The sequence below is a fragment of the Notolepis coatsorum genome (genome assembly GCF_963971535.1).
Source record: "Notolepis coatsorum genome assembly, chromosome: 18".
NCBI classification, from domain to species: Eukaryota; Metazoa; Chordata; class Actinopteri; order Aulopiformes; family Paralepididae; genus Notolepis; species Notolepis coatsorum.
The window spans coordinates 48,926,050-48,946,235 of NC_140182.1; the positions used below are offsets into that span (position 1 = coordinate 48,926,050).

The 20,186-nt window shown below is 44.4% G+C and overlaps 1 protein-coding gene across 1 annotated transcript in view; it reads right to left on the reverse strand.

Moving 5' to 3' along the window:
• Positions 1-1,528: 1,528 nt before the first annotated feature.
• cUnh15orf39 (chromosome Un C15orf39 homolog) overlaps positions 1,529-20,186 on the reverse strand; it is a 29,935-nt gene continuing 11,277 nt past the window's right edge. The window contains exons 2-4 of the mRNA XM_084334961.1: positions 15,674-19,361; positions 13,178-13,212; positions 1,529-1,638 (exon numbers count right to left, since the gene is read on the reverse strand). Of these exons, the coding sequence (XP_084191087.1) occupies positions 1,633-1,638; positions 13,178-13,212; positions 15,674-19,322 (3,690 nt within the window). The 5' untranslated portion in view covers positions 19,323-19,361 and the 3' untranslated portion in view covers positions 1,529-1,632. The remainder of the gene's footprint in view (positions 1,639-13,177; positions 13,213-15,673; positions 19,362-20,186) is intronic.

The following is a 20,186-nucleotide window of genomic DNA, read 5'->3' on the forward strand; positions in this document are numbered from 1 at the left end:
TGGACTTGATAACTGATCATCTATTATGTTTACCGCTCATCATGCACTTTAAAATATTTCTGTTATATGTACAGTGTTATGTTATGTGTTACATGTATGGTTGTACTACAGCCATGTGGGAGCTCCCCTGAAATGTCATTGTATACTTGTGTGCAATGACAATTAAAAGTCTATTCTAAGTGACCATGTCTGGAACGCTGCCACGTTCCCAAGTGATGGAATGCTACCACGTTCCAGAGTGACCATGTACAGAATGAGTTCATTACATAAGCTTGCGGTTCTCCATTGACAAAGTGGTTTGACCTCATTGTTATCACAATATCAAAATCCCACTTAGCTCCATTCCTGTAGGGGGGCTAAGCTAATTGTTTGCATAAAGGTAGAAATCAGCCCGTTTTTCAATTCACAAAAAAGGTAGGTGGGGAAAGAGGCACCAATATAAAATGTTCCAAACACACTAACAAGACAAGTGAAATAGCATGTATTTTGGGGGCAGAGTTTATTCATCTATTTTGAGCCAGCCTTTCTTATAGTCTATCAGCAACTCTAGGTAGTATTTCCACTCTGGCTCACTGTCATATCGGACCTCAAACACAGTCTTCAGGGGGTTGGGATGAGCCTCATGCACTTCTACCACCTCCCCTCTGTACCACACCTCTGACTTGTCGTCCTCCTCATACAGATGGAGAATCCTCTTCCCCACCAGGTCTGGGTAGTAGAACTTCATGGCCCGCTGGGCCGTCTTGACGGCTGAGCGCAGGACCCAGCGCCTCCTGTGCTCAGCGCTGTGGCACGCAGACAGATAGGGGCAGTATTTGATTTTCACCAGGGATCTGCGCAGTCTTGTGGAGGAGCTGGTCGGGGGCCGCAGGGCACGTGAGAACCCCCCTGTTCTCCGCCACCTGTGAGCGACCTTTGACGTCATCCACTTGTGGCCTCTTTCATCTCTCCTCTCTCTGGCCTCCCCTCGCTCCCCATCCTCAGAGGTTGGAGGGGCGTACACCGCCTCTGGGTCAGAGATCGCTTGGTAGCGGGCCTTTCTACCAGCGTGGCCTTTGTTAAAAAGCACTCTCCTCAGTTTGAGAATCATGCATGGGCGGTTCTTGGATGTAGCTTGACATTTAGCTGTGCCTGAGGACTGACTGACATGGGGTGGAATGGCGGCTTTCTCTGCCTCTGTGTCACTGTGGGACAAGGAGAGCTCACCTGGGGTCAAAGGGCATGTCCAGGAGTCTATAGACTCCTCCTCTTGGGGTATCACAACTGACGGATCCTCCTCCGCTGCCATACATTCCTTTCCTCCATCCTCATTCCCTCTGACTGAACGACTATTCCTGTATTCCCTTCTAAATGTGTTCACAGTGCCCCCGTTTCCAGCTTGCTCTGCATGTTCTACTTCCCCCTTTGACAAAGTGCTCTCCTCCAAGAACATGCGCTTTGAACCGCTCGGGACCTGGCCTTTCCTTCTAGGCTTGTGTAAGTGAGAGTTCTTCTCGTGGGCCTTCAGACGTCTCTGTGGTTCCAGACTGGAGACTGGGGAGGCAGCTACAGTCTCTGAATACATGAGACTCCTGAAGCCGTCGGTGTCATCGGAGCCATCGTCTGTCTCTCTCCTGGCAGACTCCACCAGCTCTAGGCCTGCGACACAGGGAGGGCAGCCATTAGGAGGAGTCAACGCGATTGCACAACAGCAAGAGAGTGAGATCAGTGATAATGCGGTCGATTGCAAAACAGGAAGAGGGAAAATCTCAAAGTGACTGATTTTCTTTGTGATGAGCAAATCAGTTCAGTAGGACAAGTCAAAGAGAGGGCTGGTGTGGATTTGGGGGAAGGAATAGTTAGAAGTTAATGGAAGGCAAAAGATAAATGAAACATATGAAGGAAAGGCAGACAATTCTCTGATCGTTTCAGTCCTGTTTGTGCATTGGAATCTTGCTAGACTAAGATCAAATCTTAAGAGCATGCTACAAGACTCTTAACTCTACCAAACAGCGTTGAAATATCAATTTTTATTATTCAGTGAACAAAGTTTAAAAAGAAAAAAGGGGCAAAGTGTTCCATTAATAAATCAGCAGGCCTGATGATGATTGGACAGGGTGTGATCCAATCACACTGAAACACCCCTGAAAACGGTAACAGAAATGAGTGTTCTAGAAGCTGGCACGGGCCAGGGCTGGGAACACAGTCAGCTGCTACGAGGGAAGCAGTCAGGAATAAAACAGTGAGGTAACAATATTACGAGGGTTCAGACACCCAGAACCATGTGAAACTGTACCCGTGTAGGAAATATACAATTGCATGGGTTGATCGGTGTCTGATCTCTTGAGTGTCCTTTCAGTGACTCCATGAACGGTGAGAATGCCAGACATGGATGTGCTTTCTTTCAGTCATTTCCAGAACTAATGAGTTGCCTTTCCATAATCGCTGCAGGGTCCCCTCTGGGGGATCCTACAACTAAATCTGAACGGATCTTGTGTAGACAGGCCATTAGAAATGAATGACCATGACAGAGGATTTCCACTGTATTCCATTACAAGTCTGTCTGCCCTTCAAATGTGTATATAAGTGATGAATAACTGATATTTGGGGCTCTTGTTCATACTTTGACTGGTTGGGGTGTGAGGAAGAGACCATTATGCATGCGACAAATAAATACCCAAGAAGGCACTCTCCAGTTGTTTGAGTTCTTTAAAATCTCGTTATGTCCACTGCAGTACCTACATCAGTGGTGAACGGAAACAGCCTTTTCGTTATTAGTTCAAGTCGGTTTGATGGTCAAACCAACCGGGTGCTAAAATAGGTCAAAAAGTTTACAAATAAAACAAGATCAATTTATAAAAATGTCAATGTTTACAATGTTGTTTGCTTATGAAGTATTGCTCGTTAAATATGTGTAATTGACAGACCATCTAATTATATTGTTTATTATGAAGGAATGAATTATTGTTATTGTAATTATTGCTTGTAAAATATGTGTAATTGACAGACCATCTTATTTCTATTGTTTTGAGTAAGGGACAGGCAAAATAAGATTTTATTCTCCCTGCTCCTTTTCACTGGAATGTGCAAATTGAGGTGCTTTTTATTATGAAATTATGCTGTTGTGCTTTTGTGGAGCTGTGCATTGCCATGAACAAAAAATAAATAAATCATTCATATAAATGTGTTTGTTTCACTTTCCACTATGCTAAGAAATTACAATACTTCTACTGAATTTGAGCCATTTAAACGAAGGTTCATTTTTAGGGTGCTCCTCCTTTATTCCACTACATATCAAGTCTGTGTAAAGTCAAATTGTGGTTTGTGAGCGGTTTGAGGTAATTTATTATCTATGTGAAACCACAGGCTCGATACCAAACCAGAGGGCACGGCGTGGTCTGGTATGCACTGCAGCATATGGGGTGATGTCATTTCCTTCCTCCACAATTTGGTGACTCAATCCAACAGTCAACTGCCTCAAAGTCTTTTGATTTGGCTAAGCTACCTCGTCCAGAAGGAGAGATTAAAGTCTGGGTAAAGCAAATTCAAATATTTGTTTCTAAACACATTATACGTGTTAGAAAATAGTTGCTGAAAACGTGTGAAAAGACTGAACCATGTAGTACTGAATTGTTAAGACTGTTTTAACAATTTTTGTGTTCAGGATTCTGAAATCATAAAATCATGGTTTGAAACATAACCCCTCCCCTAACACTATAAAAACTAGAGCATGGTCCTCAAGGAGTTGATAGTAACTCAAAAGTGTTTTTTTATTATCGATTTCCATTCATTTTTCATCAATCTAGCCTCACGTTACCAGTGGGGATCTGTCTGAGCTCGAACAGGGAAAATACCGCCCCCTATCGTCTCTCCGGATGGTATTGCACCCCATTGGATTGGACTGAATGAAATGGATGGGGGAAAAAATAGTCTGGAATCCACATTTTACTTGTCAGGCATGTAATCGGAGACGATCCCAGTCATTGCCCACCCTCAGAACAGCGTGGATTATGTATTTCCAGTACCCAGCGTTGGATCAATAAACGCGATCGATATTTGGAATGGCAATCAGGAATTGGAATAATCTTTTTGGAGAACATCTGATCTGAGGTAAGGAATCTATTTTACCAGTCTTGGGATAATCAGAGCTCTTTTAACCTATATATCAGCGTGTCCCATATGTGTGTGTGGGGCTGTGAGTGTGTGTGTGCTGATCAGGAAATAAGATAATCGATTTTTCAGCCCGTTTCTCTAGCGTGCATAAGTACACATATACTATGGATAATCTAGCGTTTATTTGAAAACGATTCATAAATAGGCCGAAAAATGACAACGTGTTTTGTGTATTCCACTAAAGAGCTATTATCACAGAATCTTAATTTTTTCTGAAAGTTTAAAAAAAACAAGCGTTTTTCAAAATGGTATAAAACGGAAATTAACCGATTAAAAACAATCCGTTTCGACAATGTTGACTGCAAACAAGTCATTGATAAGCGACGGGCGTATTAGACACATGGCCATAATTTAAGATATAGTTTATGCGTTCGCAAATATGATCGCCCTCCATTGACTACAGCGTTGGCACTCAAGCGCTATTTTTGGCTCCCCCTGCTGGCACGGAAAGTGTTAAAGAGTCTCCAGCCGAGACGTTGAAGCCAAGATGATGGCAAAGGAAGAGGACGTAATATGTATAGTACATGATTCAATCATATGAATAAATTGGATTTTTATTCAAAGTGTTTGAGGCACTTTGTGAAGATGACCTTTTCGTTAAAGGGGACATGAATTATAAATGCCTTTTTTCTGTGTTTAGCATGGTTTTATAGTAGGGATGCTCGATATTGGCTTTTTTACCGATACCGATATTCCGATATTGTCCAACTCTTAATTTCCGATACCGATATCAACCGATATCAACCGATACCGATATATGCAGGGTTTCCCCGTCCAAAAAACTGAATAATTTCAGGTAACTAATAATTTCACTGGATATATATATATAACAAATATTGTTATTGTTTTTTTTTGTTTTTAAACCGATACCGATATTTTCCGATATCACATTTTACTGCCGATATCGGCCGATAATATCGGTCGGCCGATAATATCGGACATCCCTATTTTATAGTAATACAGGTTAGTATCAATGGGTCTGTGTCTCATCAGTCTCATCAGTCTAGTCTCGAGTTCACGAGATCCTCCCTCACTCAGCTAAACTGTTCTGATTTGACGGTTTCCGTGACGTTAATATAGCATTGATTTGCATAGCTCCGCCCCTGGTTGTACTCACCTCCACCGCCCACATCAACCATTATAGTGCAGAGACCAGAGACCGCATTGTAACCCGACACTTCCTCAAACAGGGTTTGACAGGCAGAGAACGAGCGAGGGAGAGAGAGAGCGAGAGAGAGAGAGGGGGACGGCAGGAGGGACTACAGAAGTGTGTGTAAATGTGTGTGCGCCATCTCTCTCCCTCGTCGGGGACATACACAAACTTGACTGCGTGTGTCGGGGACGCATCTCTCCTCTCTCTCTCCCTCGTCGGAGCATTACACACAAACTTGACTGCGTGTGTGTCGGGGACGCATCTCTCCTCTCTCCCCTCTCTCTCGTATGTATCACGCTGTGTGGGTGACTGTCACTGAAAGCGCTTATGGGCGGAGCCCATCCAATAACAGGCTGAAATCCTGAGGCTGGAAAATGATGCTTTTGAGTACTCCATTAGAAATATAAAACAATGATTTAATTTTTTTTAAATAAACCTTACAGATGTCTTCCATACTCACAGGAATTGTGTAAAGTTGCCAAAATAGTGCAAGGAATAGCAATGCATCTTTCATAGGCGGCGTCAATCCATCAAACTAATGGATATGGGATAGCATGTGATTAGGTCACCTTCCTTAGGTGACATTTAACAAGGCCTACTGTAAACACGAACGAGAGGTTCAACCTCCCAAATTACTTCCCTTCAGGCCGTTTCCCGCCAACAGGTCTTCTGATAATAATTCATACGCCTCTCTCAGAACAGACTGCTGTGACACTCGCTGCCCTCAGCTTCAACTTGCTGTGAAGTCATTCTGGACAATGGCCGCTATGTGTGACGACATGTTCTATACTGGGATGTTGAAAACCCTTGACCTCATCCCAAGCCAGGGTTCAGGGAAGAAGAGACGAGGCCTTTGTGTTCCTGGTGTGGGAAGTCCCAACACTGGCTGTTCCGTGTTCACAGGCAGTAATTACAAAGATACTTTTATTAAGGGTTTTGATCAGAAGAAGAATGAGGTCACAGTTGTTCGGTATAGACATATGTACAATGTTCTGAGTTACCATATAATATACAATACACAATACTATGCAGTGTACTAATGTACAGTACTATCTAGTGCAAAGCAGAAATGGGATGAGGTACAATTTTAGGTACAATTTACAGTAAGGTGTACGAGTTGTAGTGCAATCCTTCATCCATAAATATAAAGTGTGGGGAGTGGGTGCTACAGTGTGTTTGTTTAAAGTGGGTGTGTGCTATAAAGTGTGTGTAGTGGGTGCTACAGTGTGTTTGTTTAAAGTGAGTGTGTGCGTGTGGATGTGTGTGCTATGTGTGTTTGGTGGTTGTTGTTGTGTAGTGTTCATTCATTGTTCGTTTAGCAGCCTGATGGCCTGGGGATAGAAGCTACTTCTGAGTCTTTCTGTGCTCGCCTTGAGACTCCTGTGTCGCTTGCCTGACGGCAGCAGTTCAAAGAGGCAGTTGTTCGGGTGGCTCGAGTCCTTAATAATTCTCTTAGCCTTCCCCTTGCAACGCTTGTTGTAAATGTTCTGGAGGGTGGGGAGCCCCCCTCCAATTGTGCGTTCGGCTGAACGTGTCACTCTTTGTAGTCTGCTTTGGTCTTTTGCAGTGCTATTCCCAAACCAGGAGGTGATGTTGCCGGTCAAGATGCTCTCTATTGTACATGAGTAGAAGTTCTTAAGGATCTTCTGGCTGACTTGGAACTTCCTTAGGCGCCTGAGGAAGTAGAGGCGTTGTCGTGCCTTCTTCACCACACTGTTAATGTGTATGGTCCATTTCAAGTCCTCGGATATGTGGGCTCCGAGGTACTTGAAGCTGTTGACTCTCTCAACCGGTGCCCCGTCGATGCTGAGGGGGCTGTAGTCCTTGACCCCCGACCTCCTGAAGTCCACAATCATCTCCTTTGTTTTGCTGACGTTCAGGGAGAGGCTGTTTTCCTGGCACCATCCCGCCAGGACCTTGACCTCTTCCAGGTAGGCCCTCTCGTCGTTGGCAGAGATCAGGCCCACCACCACTGTGTCGTCAGCAAATTTGACGATTGTATTGCTACTCCGCTGAGCCACACAGTCGTGTGTGTACAGGGAGTAGAGGAGGGGACTCAGAACACAGCCCTGGGGGGCCCCTATGTTGAGGGTGATGGATGAGGAGGTGCAGTTGCCTGCTCTCACCACCTGGGGTCTGCCAGTCAGGAAGTCCAAGACCCACTGGCAGAGGTCATAGCCCAAGCCCAGGTCCCTGAGCTTGGCTATGAGTATGGAGGGGACTATGGTATTGAATGCCGAGCTGTAGTCGATGAATAGCATTCTCACATAGTTCCCCTGCCTCTTGTCCAGGTGTGATGCTGCTGTGTGCAGCACATGGGATATGGCGTCCTCCGTGGACCTGTTGGGGCGGTATGCAAATTGCAGGGGGTCCATGTTGATGGGGAGGGAGGAGCAGATGTAGCCCTTTACTAGCTTCTCAAAGCACTTCATGGCTATGGAGGTGAGAGCTACAGGGCGGTAGTCGTTGAGGCAAGCAGGCTTGGATTTTTTGGGTACAGGGATAATAGTGGACTTCTTCAGGCAGGTGGGGATGACAGCCTGTTCTAAGGACAGGTTAAATATGTCAGTGAATACTGGGGCCAGTTGGTCGGCACAGACTTTTAGGACGCGGCCGGGGATGCCGTCCGGACCTGCTGCCTTCCTGATATTCACTTTTTTAAAGGTCCGCCTCACCTCATGCTCTGTTACCCTGAACACTGCGCCTCCATCAGCAGCCGACCCCCCCCCCCCCCATTGCCGAGGCTTGTGAGCTGGTGTTGTTATTACCAGCATCAAACCTCGCATAGAAGGTATTGAGGTCGTTTGCTAAGGAGATGTCATTGTTCAGTTTGAGGGAGGCGCCTTTGTAGTCTGTCATCGTTTTGAGCCCCTGCCACATAGCTCTAGAGTCAGCTTGTTCAAACTGGAGTTCAATTTTATCCCTGTAGCGCCGTTTGGCCTCTGACACTGTCCTCCTTACGTTGTGTTGCGCCACCTTGTGGTCATTCATGTTGCCTGCCACTAGGCCGTCATTGTATGCTTTGGTGCGCTCTCTCAGAGCTTCACGGACGGATTTGTCTACCCAGGGTTTTTGATTTGGGTAAACTTTCATTTTGGTAGTGGGGATTGTTTCTTTCACCCTAGTACAGACATAGTCCAGCACTGTCTCCGTGTAGGCATTAATGTTATCTGTGTCGCGGAATACAAACCAGTCTGTGTTGTGGAACACTGACCGGATCGTATCCTCTGACGTCACATCCCATTTCTGCACCTCTCGCGAGACTACGGGAGTACTTTTAATTCTTTGTCTGTACTTTGGTGTAAGGAAAATGGATGCGTGATCTGACTTGCCAAAGCCACTATCAGAATGAGCCTTGTAGCCACCTTTAAATTGCGTGTAACAGTGATCTAGGATGTTACCGCCTCTGGTGTTGCAAGTCACATGCTGGTAGAAATCAGGCAATACCTTTCTCAGATTGGCGCTATTGAAATCTCCCAGTACTAAAATGGCGGCGTTAACGTTCGTCGCTTGTATATTATTTACCTCGTCGTGTAGTCTGGAGAGCGCGGCGTTGTTGTTGGCTTGCGGTGGAATATACACTCCGACCAGGACGATCGCCGTTAACTCCCTCGGGAGGAAGAAAGGACGACACTTGATGGTTATATATTCCAGTTCTGGGGAGCAGTAGTTGGATAATTCCTTCACATTCGTTGGATCACTCCAATTTTTGTTAAACATGAAGGCAATACCTCCACCACGTTGTTTACCGGACTCTGATTGTGTCCGATCCTTCCTATGGATAAAGAAATGATCCGCTGGTTGAATCGCGTGATCTGGAACCTCCGGTGTTAGCCAAGTTTCGGTGAAGCAAAGGACATTGCAGTCCCTAACGTCTCTTTGATATTGAATCCTTGCTCGGATGTCATCCAGTTTATTGTCTATTGATTGTACATTGGCTAGCAATATACTGGGAAGTGGTGTACGGTGTCGTCTGGATCTCAGCCTGTTTCGGATCCCAGCCCTTTTTCCTCGACGTCTTTTCCTGGGGTCTAGGAACAAAGGATCTGGTCCTAGTCTCCGGAGGATTTCTTCCGGCCATTGATGTGGTTCGGAAAGTTGATCCAGCGAGTAATCCAGTTGGTAAGTTTCCCGTAATCCAATGTCTATGAGTGACTGACGGTCATATACATTAAATGCACCAACAGTTGGTACGCACAAAACTCTAAAAACTATAAATATTAACAAAAGTAAACACAGTCTCGACGGAGCTAACAGAGAGGCAGCCGAACGGGGCGGCGCCATCATGCTGTTATGCTGTTGTGCTTTTGTGGAGCTGTGCATTGCCATGAACAAAAAATAAATAAATCATTCATATAAATGTGTTTGTTTCACTTTCCACTATGCTAAGAAATTACAATACTTCTACTGAATTTGAGCCATTTAAACGAAGGTTCATTTTTAGGGTGCTCCTCCTTTATTCCACTACATATCAAGTCTGTGTAAAGTCAAATTGTGGTTTGAGAGCGGTTTGAGGTAATTTATTATCTATGTGAAACCACAGGCTCGATACCAAACCAGAGGGCACGGCGTGGTCTGGTATGCACTGCAGCATATGGGGTGATGTCATTTCCTTCCTCCACAATTTGGTGACTCAATCCAACAGTCAACTGCCTCAAAGTCTTTTGATTTGGCTAAGCTACCTCGTCCAGAAGGAGAGATTAAAGTCTGGGTAAAGCAAATTCAAATATTTGTTTCTAAACACATTATACGTGTTAGAAAATAGTTGCTGAAAACGTGTGAAAAGACTGAACCATGTAGTACTGAATTGTTAAGACTGTTTTAACAATTTTTGTGTTCAGGATTCTGAAATCATAAAATCATGGTTTGAAACATAACCCCTCCCCTAACACTATAAAAACTAGAGCATGGTCCTCAAGGAGTTGATAGTAACTCAAAAGTGTTTTTTTATTATCGATTTCCATTCATTTTTCATCAATCTAGCCTCACGTTACCAGTGGGGATCTGTCTGAGCTCGAACAGGGAAAATACCGCCCCCTATCGTCTCTCCGGATGGTATTGCACCCCATTGGATTGGACTGAATGAAATGGATGGGGGAAAAAATAGTCTGGAATCCACATTTTACTTGTCAGGCATGTAATCGGAGACGATCCCAGTCATTGCCCACCCTCAGAACAGCGTGGATTATGTATTTCCAGTACCCAGCGTTGGATCAATAAACGCGATCGATATTTGGAATGGCAATCAGGAATTGGAATAATCTTTTTGGAGAACATCTGATCTGAGGTAAGGAATCTATTTTACCAGTCTTGGGATAATCAGAGCTCTTTTAACCTATATATCAGCGTGTCCCATATGTGTGTGTGGGGCTGTGAGTGTGTGTGTGCTGATCAGGAAATAAGATAATCGATTTTTCAGCCCGTTTCTCTAGCGTGCATAAGTACACATATACTATGGATAATCTAGCGTTTATTTGAAAACGATTCATAAATAGGCCGAAAAATGACAACGTGTTTTGTGTATTCCACTAAAGAGCTATTATCACAGAATCTTAATTTTTTCTGAAAGTTTAAAAAAAACAAGCGTTTTTCAAAATGGTATAAAACGGAAATTAACCGATTAAAAACAATCCGTTTCGACAATGTTGACTGCAAACAAGTCATTGATAAGCGACGGGCGTATTAGACACATGGCCATAATTTAAGATATAGTTTATGCGTTCGCAAATATGATCGCCCTCCATTGACTACAGCGTTGGCACTCAAGCGCTATTTTTGGCTCCCCCTGCTGGCACGGAAAGTGTTAAAGAGTCTCCAGCCGAGACGTTGAAGCCAAGATGATGGCAAAGGAAGAGGACGTAATATGTATAGTACATGATTCAATCATATGAATAAATTGGATTTTTATTCAAAGTGTTTGAGGCACTTTGTGAAGATGACCTTTTCGTTAAAGGGGACATGAATTATAAATGCCTTTTTTCTGTGTTTAGCATGGTTTTATAGTAGGGATGCTCGATATTGGCTTTTTTACCGATACCGATATTCCGATATTGTCCAACTCTTAATTTCCGATACCGATATCAACCGATATCAACCGATACCGATATATGCAGGGTTTCCCCGTCCAAAAAACTGAATAATTTCAGGTAACTAATAATTTCACTGGATATATATATATAACAAATATTGTTATTGTTTTTTTTTGTTTTTAAACCGATACCGATATTTTCCGATATCACATTTTACTGCCGATATCGGCCGATAATATCGGTCGGCCGATAATATCGGACATCCCTATTTTATAGTAATACAGGTTAGTATCAATGGGTCTGTGTCTCATCAGTCTCATCAGTCTAGTCTCGAGTTCATGAGATCCTCCCTCACTCAGCTAAACTGTTCTGATTTGACGGTTTCCGTGACGTTAATATAGCATTGATTTGCATAGCTCCGCCCCTGGTTGTACTCACCTCCACCGCCCACATCAACCATTATAGTGCAGAGACCAGAGACCGCATTGTAACCCGACACTTCCTCAAACAGGGTTTGACAGGCAGAGAACGAGCGAGGGAGAGAGAGAGCGAGAGAGAGAGAGGGGGACGGCAGGAGGGACTACAGAAGTGTGTGTAAATGTGTGTGCGCCATCTCTCTCCCTCGTCGGGGACATACACAAACTTGACTGCGTGTGTCGGGGACGCATCTCTCCTCTCTCTCTCCCTCGTCGGAGCATTACACACAAACTTGACTGCGTGTGTGTCGGGGACGCATCTCTCCTCTCTCCCCTCTCTCTCGTATGTATCACGCTGTGTGGGTGACTGTCACTGAAAGCGCTTATGGGCGGAGCCCATCCAATAACAGGCTGAAATCCTGAGGCTGGAAAATGATGCTTTTGAGTACTCCATTAGAAATATAAAACAATGATTTAATTTTTTTTAAATAAACCTTACAGATGTCTTCCATACTCACAGGAATTGTGTAAAGTTGCCAAAATAGTGCAAGGAATAGCAATGCATCTTTCATAGGCGGCGTCAATCCATCAAACTAATGGATATGGGATAGCATGTGATTAGGTCACCTTCCTTAGGTGACATTTAACAAGGCCTACTGTAAACACGAACGAGAGGTTCAACCTCCCAAATTACTTCCCTTCAGGCCGTTTCCCGCCAACAGGTCTTCTGATAATAATTCATACGCCTCTCTCAGAACAGACTGCTGTGACACTCGCTGCCCTCAGCTTCAACTTGCTGTGAAGTCATTCTGGACAATGGCCGCTATGTGTGACGACATGTTCTATACTGGGATGTTGAAAACCCTTGACCTCATCCCAAGCCAGGGTTCAGGGAAGAAGAGACGAGGCCTTTGTGTTCCTGGTGTGGGAAGTCCCAACACTGGCTGTTCCGTGTTCACAGGCAGTAATTACAAAGATACTTTTATTAAGGGTTTTGATCACATTTATAAAATGTATAATGTAAAAATGGCCCCCCACCTGCTCAGTACAGTCAGGCATTGTTGTTTTATAATTGGTATTTGTATAAATAACAAGATTAGCGCTATACTGTGGGAGGTATAGTCAATTTGATAGATTTGGTAGTTTATAGCAAAACTTTAGTGATTGGGAGCTGTCAATCAAGCGTGATCCTGAGACATGGTCTGAGCAGTCAAATGAGCAGTTTTTGAGCTGAGTTTTATAATAGTTATTAATGTGTTTAATCATTAAAATTTGTCTGGGTGGTTAATATATTTTTTTTATTGTTGTTGATTGTTAGCTGAAATGTTACTTGATTGATTGTTGGAGGAAATGCCACTTGAAAAGTGATCAGAAATTGTGAAGAATAGCAAAAGCTGAGGGACAATATAGCAAAAGACAAGATATACCTGGACTCTCTTTTGGACATCAGGTGAGGTCGACTCTGTAAAAAATAAAGGAATTTGAAATTGAAAAGTGCTAAAACACAAGGGCCAAAGAAGAAAAACATGCTTATTTCATAAGCCGTCCGACAAGAAAACGTAGTAGTTGGCTGAGACAAGTTGAGATCTTTCCATAATAGTGTTTTTTCCACTTAGTAAGATAAGAGTCAGTGAAAATGATGCAGTCCATAGAAATGGGGGGGGGGGGTTCCCATAAATCTGAATGAGGATGCAGGATAACAGGAAATACTGTGTTGCTTTGTCATCTTCTTTCAGATCACATGATCAAAATGTAATCAATCACATTGGTGTCAGAGCAATTAAGCAGTGTTATCCCTTTCAAAATAACTACAAACTGTAACTTGTATACATTACCGTCAACAAAAGTAGAAACCTCCATGTGCATGTTGGTGAGGATACGGCTAACGTTTTGTGTTGCTCATTCCTGAAGGAACTGAATAGTCATGTGATCTGGCTTGTCTGATTTTTTTATTAGCTGGCCTCCACTGCATTCAACTTATAAATTAAACCATAAACTGTGTCTCTTCAGTGTCCTTCATGTTTACATCCATCTTAGGTATTGTTCATTTGCATGCGGGTCAGTTCAGGAGCGTGACCAATTCACACTGGAATCTAATATTGGCCACGTTTAAAAATAATTATGTGAACACAGCCAAACAAAAAAATATCTGATCTGAGCAATAAATCATAATTGAGCACCAAGGCTTGCAGTGTTAAGACCGTAAAAACTAACTACAAAGACTTGTGTTCACTTTTAGAAATTAATTTGCATTGTTTTGTATCCCAGCAGGATACCTGATATAGGGGTAGGGCTGTGGGAAAGATTTCATAGAATATACTATTGCAATCCTTTGACCCTGTGCTATTGAATAGATATGCTGACATCAAGTATAAAACTTTTTTATCACATTTCAAGGATATAAATATGCGCTTACCATCTCCTCCAGAGTCAGGCAAGATAGATAGATACAGGTTTCCTCTCTGTGTATTCAGTAGAAAGCTATCAGGCAGCAAGCTAGCCTAGCTTTGTACAAATGAATGGAAGCGGTTATGGACCAGCTAGCCTAGCTATTGGCCAAAAACACCTATGCTGGAGTGTTAAGCTAGGCTAGTGGTCCGTATCTGCTTCCATTAATTTATGCTAAGCTAGGCTAGCTTGCAGCCGGATAGCTTTCTACTGAAAGCACAGAGAAGACATTGGTATCCATCTTCTTGTCCGACTCTGGAGAACACGGTAAGCACATTCCCCTTAATGTCGGCGTGTTCCTTTAAGAATTAATGAAATATTATTTAAAATAAATAATAATAATAATAATAATAATAATAATAATAATAATAATAATAATAATAATAATAATAATAATAATAATAAGTGTGTGCCGTAACCACAAATTATATCTACCAACTGATCCTGGCTCTTTTGCTATTTTTTTTCTCCACACACACACACACACACCGTATTGACTTAAAAAAGGGGGATGCCACCCATTTTAAGAATTCACAAGTTACATTAGAATCAAATCAAACCAAACTTGCGGTGGTAGGTGAGTGCTTAGACCTCTACTACCCAGACACCCCCATATACGATTTCTTAAAACAAATGGAATTCCCCTATAGTATTTCAGTATACAGTACAGTCAAATAAAATATAAGCTGTATATTTAATTGCAATATAAATTCAGTAAAAGAGTCAATGTGCGTGTGTGTATCTCGGTTACAAAACCTCCCTCCAATACATCTCTGCAATTTGTAAGACAGTTTCATCCATCAGGAAGCTGAACTCTCTCCCAGCTTCCCTTCCCCCCCTTACTCTGCCCACAGACTCGGGACTAGGAACCCCCCCTCCACTGACATACACACACTATCCCACAGACACACACTGCCACTTTACTTAACTCACTGCCACTTTATTTGAATATGTACTACTGCTGCTAGGAAATATTTGCACTAAGCTAATTTTAGCTCTTTTTATAGTGTACATATCTTACAGTCCTGTATATTGTGTGTTGTATATTGTGTTCTATGTTACTTTTGTGTTTTATATTGTCTAGATATTTTTTATATACACCGTGGGAATGGGGGAACGTAATTAAAATGTTCTGTATGTCTTGCACAAATGGAAAACTGACAATAAAGTTGACTTTGACTTTGTTTCCTTTTTCTTTCAAGAACATGCATTATTCACTTCAGTAATGCTTAAGTAAGCAACTATTCAGTATTGCCCAATGATGACTGGTCAACGACTACGGTCCGGTTTGTGTCACATCTGGTTTCACAATGACAAAAACAAGAACATGAAAAACATCCAGCCTGCGACCATATTCATTGGAGGACTTTGTCGTAGTCATAAAAAGAATTAACCCAAACCTTTTTTCTTTTTAACAAGACAGACATTCGCCACAGTAGGAATGTACCTCAGTTACAACATGAACACAAGCTTACCCAGACGTTTGCAGACACAGGCATGGTAGAAAAGGTTGACCACATCGACGTAGATGTCTGGCAGGTGTTTGAGGGACAGGAGCCTCCTGAGCTTGGAGGAGCAGGCCCGTTTGTGCAGCAGGGTGAGGATCTTCTCCTCGGATAGAGTGGCGGGCCGCAGCTCCACCCGGTGCTCCTGTAGAACCTGGTCCACGAAAGCTCCAGGAACCTGAGGGAACAGCATCTCCTTGACCACCAGCATGGGGATGAACACGGCCCCTGCACGCATCACATGGGGGAACGGACAGTGATTCTGGGCAACGTACTCCCTCAACCTATGCAGAACCTTAATGAGTGCCATCTTGATCTCCTCGTTCAGCCACACTTCCCCGGCTTTGAACCCCAACAGACAAGATACTTTCTGGACTTTGGTTGAAGGGGATGCAGGCTCCGCCAGCTCCAGCTTAGACACCCAGGTTCTAAGCTCCTGCTCCTGGGAGCCGGACACACAGTTAGACACCAGCTTGCAAAGGGACTGATGCAGCTCCAAGAAATGCTGGCGCACTGGTTTTTCAACCTCGGGTTTGGGCTCAGCTACTGGGTTCACAGGTGGCTTCTCTCTCGGTATGGCAGGGATAGGAAGCAGATTATCAGGGACTCGGATGATTTTGTAGGTAGACAGTTTTAGACATTGGAGGGGAATTCTTTGGAGGTTGAGTTTATTCTCCGGTGGTTGAGGTGGGGTTGTGGATTTCGGGGGAGGGACGGCAGTCTGCTGAGGGGTTGGTTTGGCATTGGTCCGAGTGGATCCCACTCTCATATCTGCCGTCAGATTACCTGCTTTGCATTCATTAACTACTATAAAGGGTTTACATTCCAATTCATCAGGTTCACATTTCTTAACCACCAACAGTCCACTGTCAGAGGAACCACTCTCCTCCACCTCCTCCTTGACTGTTGACTCTATGTGGTCAACCTGAATCACTTTACTTTCTACCGGGCTGTCTTTGTCCTGTGAATCCATGCTCTCCATTTTTATATGTTTGGGTTCCAGCCTTTCTACAGTAGGCTTTTCCCTTGGAGACTCCAGACAGCTTCTCAACTTCTCAAGCTTCTCATGTTTGGGAGCTGGACAGGCGAATACAGGCTCCAAGCCACGTCTCTTTGGGCCTTTCGCGCCACTATATGGTTCGGTCTTGACCGCACAGGGCTCAGAAGGCTTGTCGGCTCTCTGAGGTTCTTTGGCTGTAAGCAACATGCCAGAAGCCTCCAGGTATAATTTGTAAGGGGCTAGACTAAAGACATTGTCAATGACTGGCATTGGAGGAACGCAAGCCTCTACTCTGACACGCTCCCTTTCCTGTTCCATTTCCTCTACTCGGCCACGCTCCCTCTCCTGTTCCATTCCCTCTACTCGGCCACGCTCTCTCTCCTGTTCCATTCCCTCTACTCGGCCACGCTCCCTCTCCCGTTCCATTCCCTCTACTCGGCCACGCTCCCTCTCCTGTTCCATTCCCTCTACTCGGCCACGCTCCCTCTCCTGTTCCATTCCCTCTTGCCGTTTCTTACACAGGACTATTTCAAAAAAATCCCCCTTCTCCTCCTTTACCTTTTTTATTGGGGACGCACGATCAGTGGGTGTGCGAGAGCCACTTCTCTTCCGGCTCCCGTTACAAATATCAGTGCCTGGACTGGATGGAGAGACGTGATGCTCTTTTCTAGGTCCAGCGGCAGGGGAGCAGGTCATTCGTAGAGGGTCAGCACTGTAATTCACTGCTTGGTGGATCGGATTCCCATGGTGAACTGGTGACTGTGACGGGGCCCTCGGGGAGACAACGTGACCCTGGGCCGGTGTTAGACATGTGACCTGGGCTTGGTGCAGGGAGTAGTCCACGAGTCGCTCCACAGTCAGGCTGCCTGGCGAGACACCAGCTCTGTTTATCTGTACACTGGTCGATGAGGCACTAGGTGGTTGATCCATATGTAGGTAGGAATGTTGTCGTTCTACATCCAGGCTGGGTGGGGACGCACAAGCATGGTCAGTATGCAGGCTGGCATTGGATTGGTCCAAATGTATGGTGGCTGGGGAGGAAAGGGATCTGTGCATACGTAGGCCAGATGGGGAGCTACCGGGGCCATTAGCATACAAAATAGGTGGAGGGGCACATGGCCTCTGCAAATGGGCTCTCATTTGGTTTGCATTCAGATGAATTCTGTAAGAGGGGTGGTCAAAACCTCTCAAAAAGGGGTGACTTGGGTGGGCTGTGGGGCCAGGCATAGGAACTTCAGTAAGAATAGGCTGGGGGACGAGGTAATGTCCCATGGTGCTAGATAGTGTGGGTTTATGACTAGTAGGAAGAACATCTTCTATGTGTTTTGCCTCTATATACACAGCACCACTCTCCACCTCCATATTTGCCTGAGGGTAGTAAAATATATGGCGCTGTGTTAGTTGCCCATATTTGGGTATGTGAGAACGGTCCTGATGAACTTGTGATGGAATTCCATGTTGCACCGAGGCCATATGCTCATACGTGGGAGGATGGGAGAAGTGCAGGCCATGATAGGCTTTGGGGGGAATCTGTAAACACGGTCTCTGCTCAGTCAAGGGGCCTAACAGTGTGTGCGTTGCAGTACCGGGGAAACTGCTATAGTTTGGCTCCATATAGGCAGGAAACGTCCTTGCTGTACTGTTTGGGCTTAGGCCATCGTATTCCTCCACGGTTGGGTCCTTTAGCGCTAGTCTCTCTGCATTGTGCTCCGCTTGCAAGCTTCTCTCCATTCTCTCTGCATTGTGCTCCGGTTGCAAGCTTCTCTGTCGTCTCTCTGCATTGTGCTCCGGTTGCAGGCTTCTCTGTCGTCTCTCTGCATTGTGCTCCGCTTGCAAGCTTCTCTGTAGTCTCTCTGCATTATGCTCCGGTTGCAAGCTTCTCTGTAGTCTCTCTGCATTGTGCTCCGCTTGCAAGCTTCTTGGTTGCAGCAGCGTCTCGGGTACCTTCCCCTGCATGAGCACGGGGTGGTTGTACTGCGCCGTGCTGTGAATCCACTCGCCGTCGTAGAGTATGTTTGGCATCCTCTGAGGCCCGCGCTCCATGCTGTATCTGTGTCCTAACGTACAGCCCAGTTCACCGCAGCATGGGCTGTGTCCATACACCGGTTTGGGAACGGGCAAATAGACCGAGTTTTCAGGCGGCGGCGATAAGTTCACTCCTCCAACAGTTTGATTTCTGACAGCGACCGGTGTGGTGACTACCGAGGCCGTCGGACAGCCCACGTTAGGACCCAGAGTGTAATATGTGAAACCGTGTTGACCTGGGGGGTCGAGCACAGAAGAGGAAGGAGAATGATCTTCGTCTGTAGAGAACGTCTTGTTATCTGGCCGGTAAACCAGGCGTTTTTTGCCCTCCATGCCAGGTAGACTCACGGCGCTCCTGCCGTTCAGCAGAGAGGTCTTGGAGTTGTTCCACGGAGGAGAAAACTCGCCACCATCTTTTCCTCTGGGGTCATATGTGTAGTAGGCCCCGCTGCACTGTAGAGCCTGCTTATGCAGGAATCCAGACATGCTTCCTGGCTTTGAGAGTCCCGTAGATGCTATGGTGCCCTCAAGTAATGGCATCTTGCTTCGAATCGCTGGGTCAATTAGACTCTGCACTGGTTGGCCACTCATCATGTGGTGACTTTGTACTGATGATCCAAAATCATATGAGACCTAAAAGGAATATATATACATATCAGAATTGTGTTCATTCAAATAAAATAAAAACGGGACACTTCACCAAAAAACAATGCCAATTTATTTTGCACACAATCTCACGCATATCCCAAAACTCATTTTGCACACATTCATTTAGTTTGATAGTTAATAAGTAAATTACTTTGAATATGGCTACCAGTGATATCATCGGGGACATTGAATCCTTGTGTTGTGTTAATTACAGCTCAATGAAATGATAAGATAATAGTCCCTATACGACAAGGTATTGCTATTTCTTTCATCTACATCATTTCATGGTGCTGTAATTAACAATGATTCAATGTCCCCGATGACATCACTGGTGGCCATATTCAAACTAATTTACTCTCAATAGCTGTCAAATTAAATTAATGTTTTCAAAACTGTTTAGTTTTTGGAATGTGTGAGATTATGTGCAAAATAAATCAGCATTGCCTTTTGGCGAGGTGACCCTTTAACAATCTATGCAAGATTATGACAAAAACATAATTGAAATAAGACTAGAAGAATGGGGAAAAAGCTTCACCTCAGCTTCTGACAATATAGAGAAGCATACATAACCGCAAACACAGCAGCAAACCTGTGACAGCTTTTGACTTATAGCATAGGAGCTCGTCACAGAAAACAGACCAACTCTCATGGTGTGGCACCATCACTTCTGTGATGTTGCATCCGTTATGATTTTATTAATTCACTGCATTGTTGCATTGCAGCCAGATTTTTACCATGACTCGTTTTTTAGCAGGTTGTTTACTGCAGTGACATTCTGTGGTGGAGGAACCATTTACTCACTAGTACTGT